Source organism: Hypanus sabinus, chromosome 27 (assembly GCF_030144855.1).
Source record: "Hypanus sabinus isolate sHypSab1 chromosome 27, sHypSab1.hap1, whole genome shotgun sequence".
Taxonomy (NCBI): Eukaryota; Metazoa; Chordata; class Chondrichthyes; order Myliobatiformes; family Dasyatidae; genus Hypanus; species Hypanus sabinus.
In genome coordinates, this window is record NC_082732.1 from 33316277 (window position 1) to 33323533 (window position 7257).

Below are 7257 nucleotides of genomic sequence, written 5' to 3' on the forward strand. Positions count from 1 at the left end.
AGATACATCGTTTTGATGGAGGGTTTAACATGGATTGGGATAAATAAATTATCTCTTGTCAGAAAGGTAAAACATTTCTAGTGTACGGGATAGAATCTGGCAACGTGTAAGGCTAGAAGACAAGCTGTAATAAATGTAACACTGAATAATGAGCTGGATTTAGTTAAGAGCCTAGTGGTATGTGAATATTTATCTAAACGCTCTCAAAGTATGAGTTAGGTGCGGTTTTCAGAAAGGAAATACAAGAGTACAGCTATAAAGATTTTGTCCCTACGTTCTTAAGACCTGTGAATTTAGCAGTATTTGCAATTCTTATTACTGTTGTCTGGGAACTATGTACAGGGACATCATGGAGAGCTTTACATTGTTCAGCCCAATGCCCAGAGAGGGCGATGGGGTTATACAGGAGATCTGCTCTATATTCATGCTGCATCTCCTCTCAAGGTTTTTGACTTGCTGTTGTGGAATTGGGGAGGGGAGGTGTGGTGGTGTGAGCTTTGCTAATTATCTAAGCCAAGCTGTACTTACGTTACGACTGTCCCAAGGAGAAGCGCTGCTTCTGAGGAAGAATGATCAACCGCAGCTCAAAGGAAATCCAGTTTCTGCTCCTTTTTCAGGAATATTGCCACAGCTTTCAAAGGTTTCATTTTTTTTCCAAGCGAGAGATTTGGAGTAGCTTTTAACAGTTTATAATCTAATTCTTATGTAAGCTATTTCAGAGTGAAGTATATGTTTCACTGGAAAACCAAACCTCCTCCAGGAACATTCCAGAACATACAATATGGAGACAGAGAGAGTCTGTTGCTATGATACAAATAATTTATCAGGATTAGTAGATAAACAAGGGAGATGTTTTGACCTGTGTGTATTGGACCATAATTGGATACAACGCAATTTTGAAATGATAAAACTTTTCCCAAAAGGGCAGATAGTGAGATGTCTGGTGGAATTCTGTATGAGTAGTTTTTTCTTGTAAACCTTCTCCTCCACTCCCGGGTAAGTGTAAAAGCTAGATTGATGTTTGAAGGATGATAACTCCTTCTCACCCTGCAAGGTCTGTGAGCACAGTAGGGTTTTCCCTGCTGTGTCTGTATCTTTCCCTCATGTAGAAACATATTACACATTTGATCCATTTTGTGTGTGTGTGTGTGTGTGTGTGTGTGTTGGCACTTGAAAGAGTCTGTGGAGGGTCCCGAGACAGGGACTCAACCCAAAATGTTGGCGATTTCATTGCCTCTACTGAGGCTGCTTGACGTGCTAAGTTCCTCCAATGGTCTGCTTTTTGCTCTGGATTCCAGCATCTGTAGTGTCTTGCATCTCCGAGAGGGCACTTGGCTGTATTTTGTATGCAATATTATTACCAATAGCTACCCTTTTAACTCATAACCATAAATGATGTGCAGCAGTGCTGTTAAATCAACTCCTGAAGGCTTTGTTTCAGAAGATTTAAATTTGAGAGGACTGGTTCTTAAATTAAGTTGAAGGGAAAACTTCTTCACTCAGTGGGCCGTGAGAGTGTGGAACAAGTTGTCTGTTCAAGAGGTGCATGTGAGCTCGATTTCATCATTTCAGGGAAGTTTGAATAGATACATGGATAGTAGGGGCATGGAGGTTGATGGGAATAGATGGGGACTAGATGGGCTGAAGGGCCTGTTTCAGTGCTGTACTTTTTTATGACTCTAATTCTGTTATTTATTGTAGCTCCCATGATTTCTTATCTCTCACATTCCAGCTTTGTGAAAATGAATGTGTTTGAAAATATTATTTCATCCGTTTATCTGGATAAGTTGCTTTTCCAAGGTTGGGTGGGCCTTCGTTGATCCTGTTACAGTTACTACTCCATAGATTTGTTGAGTATGCCCACAAGAAAAGGAATGTCAGGGTGTGTATGATGACATATATGTACTTTGGCAATAAAACTCACTTAGAACCTTGCAATATAATCTGAGGTAGAATTAGGACTTTTTTAGGTGATTTTCAGAACATAATTGCATTGGGAAGAAGCTGCTGCTGCTGAATCTTAAGGTCTAGGCTTTCTGGTTTGTGCAGCTTCAGCCTAATGGCAGCTGTAAGAAGGCGATATGGCCCAAATGGTGGTTGGGGTGGTGGTCGTGGAATTATTGATGATGGAGGCAGCCTTCTGGAGGCATTGCCTCTTGTAGATGGGGGGAGAGTTGTATCAATGATGGAACTAGCTATGTTCACCACTCTCTGTAGCCTCTTGTGTTCCGGTACAGGGAAGTTTTCATCCCAGGCAGCGATGCAACCAGTCGGAATGCTTTCCATTGTACATTTGTCAGTCTTTGAACACATAATTAATTAACAGTTTCTTTGCTCTTTCTTCTTGCACCTTTTATTCCAACTCGCCATAAATTCCCAGTTGAGGTAGAAAGTAGAGGAAAAAATCCCTGTGATTGGGAAAAAAAAATACATAAAGAAACTCTTCCCAAATTCCTCACTGCAATTGCTCAAATTCTAGGAGATCTGCAGTCAGCCAAGATGTGTTGCAGAGCAGGCTAAATTAACAAACAAGTCCCTTTATTGTCTTCTTCCCTTAGTAACATTCATAAATATTTCCTTTGTAATCCAGTCCATTTATTCTTTTTAACTTTGAGAATGTCCTGAATTGAGGGCCCTGTTCTCTCAGTGGAGAGTAGATTAGCTCTTGTGGTGGACAGTGGGTCTTTAGAGGCGTATGTGGTGTCCAGGGAGGGGTAGCACCTCTGGTGAAAAGGTGTGTCGTGTCCATTCTGGAGCAGTTCACTCAGTTTCGGACCCCACTGGACACTCAGCTCACACTTGTGGCTTCAAGTAGTTATTTGCACGCAACAGCAGCCACACCCTGGTACACTGCTTTGACAGGCAGGCTAAATCAGCCAAGGGTATGTAGCAGGCCTCATACCCCGGTGAGATGGAGGCAAGCCTGTCACTGCATATGAAGTCACCTCTGGCAGATTGGGTGGATGAGATCCAACAGCTGGGAAGGTGGTTCTTCATCACTCTGTGGAGAGCAAAGGGCATGGCAAGGCGCAGAAGGAATCATAGTCACCCACTGCAAACAAGAAAGACCCCAGTTTGTGATGAAACTCCTAAAACTGAACCCAGACCTCTGAGGCTGAGAGAGTGGAACTGCCCCAGCTCCACTTTAAAATCTTTCCTGCACTGGTCTCCTGCCATGGCTGGATATGACAGACAACATGCATTTGAGGTACATCTGCAGCCTTGAATTTCCATTCCTGAGCATTGTGGATTTTTGCTTTTCAGACGGCTTTGATCTTAAATCCAGGTATTCAGCAAAAGCTTGTGGAAGAAGTGAAAGCAATGAATTTAATTTCTCTAGTGCAACATTTGTTCCCCCCCCCCCCTTGACATATAGCAGATACTAGCTAATAATTATGAACTATTCATCTGCTCTGAGGGAGGGGATAGAAGGTATGAAGTTTTGTAGAGGAACAGGACAAGAAAGGAGACTGATAGGGTTCATAACAGTGGCAAGTGGAGATGACTTCAGTCAAAGGCAGAATCAAAAACTCACGACACCTGAGAAGGAACAAAAAAATATGAGGCAAGTTCCTGTTGCTGGCTGGTGGTGGAGTGGCATCAGCACTGGACTTTGAGGCAAATGGTCCCAAGTTTGAATCTGGCCGGCCCCTAGCATGCTTTCCATCTGTGCTGGGTTGAATGTTGAGCTAACAACTCAGCCTTGTGAAAACAGTAAAGTGCTTTGGAGACAGCAAAAATGTCCGCGCATGTTCAAAAAGGAGCAACAAGGTCCTGATGCGAAAAAGCAGTCTGGACTGAAGTTGGTTGTGAATTTTGAAGTCAAATGTAAAGTCTCAGGTCAGGCTCCTGTTGTCAATTCTGAGCCATAAAACTGAAAACAAGTGATTGGATTTGAAATGTTTTCTTCTAAGGAAATGTCTGTGTTGTTCTATTACAGCTATTTGCAGCACTGGAGTCTGCTTTAATGGTGGCAAGTGCATTGAAGGAACATCACAGTTATGTCAGTGCCCAGAAGGCTTTCAAGGACCTCGTTGTCAATATGGTGAGTAGCTCTTTGACACGCATCTTGGATTTGTTCTTTTATCCTGCTAGGTTTGAGAATTTAAGGGGAAAGAAAGATAGCTGAAGACTACTTGAGAATTTTACATCAAGAGGAAAATTGTGAACTGAAGATAATCTAGAGAGCTGTATGATATTCCCTGCAGCTGGCTGTTAATCAGTTTGGTGATCTTCACATTGTGAGCACTTCTCATGGGAATATTAGCATAGGATTATTAGGATGGGAACAAGTTTTTATGCCTCCACTGTTCTGTTATTCTATTAGATCATTACTGTTCCATATCTTGAGTTCATCTAGCCTCCGTGATTCCAAAAGTGTTTGTACTCTAGCTTAACAAAATCTTATCAGACAGTTCTCTGAAGCAGTTAGCACAGTGTGCAGTTTACCATTACCCTCTGAGAGAAGACACAGTTCTTGACATCACCCTGAATGGCATGGTTTGATTATGTAGATAGACCATCCTGCTCCACGTTTTGGTTTCACTCATTCATACATGGATTATTCTCTGATATTCCTTATGAATTTATTTTGTTCTTACTGAGTAAGCGAGTGCGCGTCTACTGTTGGTGTCCTTATGGACAGTGTCGATCCAAGTTGTTTGAATATGGCTGCTGAAATTTTCTTTGCATTTGTTCTTTCCAAAATGATAATACAAGTTAAGTTTGAAGTTCTTGCAGTCTTTGGTGGAGCAATAATATACACTACATAACAATATACATAATAAACAGGCTCAAATATAAAGCATACACAAATTAAGCAGGTTGGTGACATATGGGACTTTGCTGCTGGAGTCATTAATTATGGGCTCACAGTTACTTTCCAATCCATGTGGTAATTTATTATTGATTTGACTTCTCATTTAACTGTAGCTTCAGCAGGGACAAATAGACTGCAGAATAACGAATCTCTAACGTTTTCCCGCTACTCATAAAAGGGAATGTTGCTTATCCTGTAATTTGCGCTCTGATGAATTGGTTGAAGGCTACTATTTTTTCTAAGCCTTGAGCATTGAGCTCCTTAACTAATTTCACAATGGTTTTAAGTGCTTACTGCTATTGGAGAGCAATGGGCTTTCTTTCCTAATCCTAATAGATGTGAGCACCATGAAGGATGTGATCTTATTTATGGGTTCTGAACGTCACTACAAGGCAATGTTTCTTATTGCCCTTGAGGTTATGAGCTGCCTTGAACGTATAATGAAAGAGACTCTAGATATGGAACTGCAAAAATTTTACTCAGCAATGGGTTGATGCCTGTCTTGGTGGGGAGCTCTGGTTATCCTTCCAGACCTTAGAAGGAGCAGATTTGGGAGGCATTGTTAAAGAAGGGCTTTTTCTGCGACAGTCAATGTCTAAGGAGATGGAAAAAGTAGCAATCCATCTAGTTGCTTTGTCCTGAATGGGCCAAGAGCTTCTTATTAAAGATGAAGATGGGAAAACCAATCCCTAATAAGTAATATGAACACGCATTGTGGTCTCAAAAGTATTGACAGGTTTTCTCCATTCTGTACTTTAAACACTGCTGTTGATCCAGGCAATTTTCATGGCAAACAGAATAATCAAGCTACAAATTATCAGGAAAAAGCTCAGGAGACTGTGTCTAGTTTTTCCAAATGACAGTTTAACTATGGGCTTATAAAGCATTTATATTCTATGTCATTCAGAAGGAGAATAGTGCCTCACAAGCCTACTGCAATAAATACCTTAAACTGCCCTAGAATTCCCTCTCTTAAGCAACACACACGAAATGCTGGAGGAACTCAGCAGGTCAGGCAACATTCATGGAAAGAATAAACAGTCAATGTTTTGGGTGGAGACCCATCCCAGGCCGGAAGAAGGGTCTAGGCCTGAAACATCTACTGCTCATTCATTTCTACAGATGCTGCCAGACCTGATGATTTCCTCCTAGTGTTTTGTGTGCGTTTCTCTGGATTTCTAGCATCTGTAGAACTTCTTATGTTTATGATTCCCTCTCTTAATCTTGCCACCTCTTTTTTTTCCCTCTTTGAGATGATCCTTAAATTCTGTTTACTGTTTCCCCTGCTTCATATTCTAGTTGTTAGGACCACAGTGAGATATCCTCAAATCATGGACGTTTGCGATAAAGAAGGAGCTTATTCAAATGCGCAGCCAATGTAGAAGCAGAGAAGAAGGACAACCCAAGTGAGAAGCTGTAGAGATTTGAGTAAAACACACAAAATGCTGGAGGAACGCAGCAGGTTAGGCAGCATTTATGGAGAGGAATGAACAGTCAATGTTTTGGGCTGAGACTGGAGTCTGCTGCCGCTTACCGGATGTTTAGTAGCTTATTGCCTGAGAAGGTGTCAGACAGATCAAGAAAGGGAAGGTAGATGTCAGAGATGGAACATATGAAAATGAGAGTACAGAAGAAATTAACAATATATGTAATGGCATTTTTGAGTTCTGCCTGAGTACAGGAAGTAGCAAACTGTCATCGATATACTGGAAGAAGATATGAGGCAGGAAGTCCAAACAGGAATGTAGCAAAAATTTGTTCTGTGAATCCTACGAAAAACAGGCAGAGCTTGGACTCGTATGAGTTCCCATTAGCAGCGCAATCAATCTGGAGAAAGTGATTGGAGTTGAAGTAGAATTTGTTTCAGATGTTTAAAAATTTCAGGCTGAGATGTTACTCAAGATTTCCAGCATCTGTCGAATCCCTTGTGTTTAAATTTTTGAGTATCTGGGGAAGCCAGTGGATGATTGTAGGTTGTGTGTTGACTTTGCCAAACCAGGTCTGTGAATGGTCCATAAACCCATGAACAACAGCTTGTTAGTCCACTTTTTGGGGCATAATCTATTTATTTGTGTCATCTATAGATTTTTATACCTTTGCATTGTGCTGGTGCACAAAATGATACAATTCATATTGTATGTCAGGGATAATATATCTGATTCTGATTTTGAATCACGGGGCCAAGGCTTAAGTTAATTGGCAAAATAAACAGAGGGGAGGTGATAATGTGTTTTGTGCAATGGTATTGATCTGAAATGCACTTCCAAGAGAGTAAAGTGGAACTGGAGTCAACTGGGACTTTCAAAAGAAAAATGTAATATACAAAACAGGAAAAAATGGAAGTATTTTGAGGGAAAGCAGGTAAAAGTGCTGGCACACAGTCAGTGGGTCAAACAGTCTCCATCTGTGCCATATGATTCTGTGAACAGATGTCTCAT

General features: G+C 41.1%; 1 protein-coding gene across 3 annotated transcripts in view; it reads left to right on the top strand.

Moving 5' to 3' along the window:
* Nucleotides 1–7257, top strand: part of LOC132382201 (multiple epidermal growth factor-like domains protein 6) — a 418396-nt gene that overhangs the window by 67462 nt on the left and 343677 nt on the right. For all 3 annotated transcript variants that reach the window (XR_009508228.1, XM_059952179.1, XM_059952178.1), the window contains exon 4: nt 3941–4045. Coding sequence is in view for 2 of the 3 variants with exons in the window: in XM_059952179.1 (XP_059808162.1) it covers nt 3941–4045 (105 nt within the window). In the remaining variant the exon portion in view is untranslated. The remainder of the gene's footprint in view (nt 1–3940; nt 4046–7257) is intronic.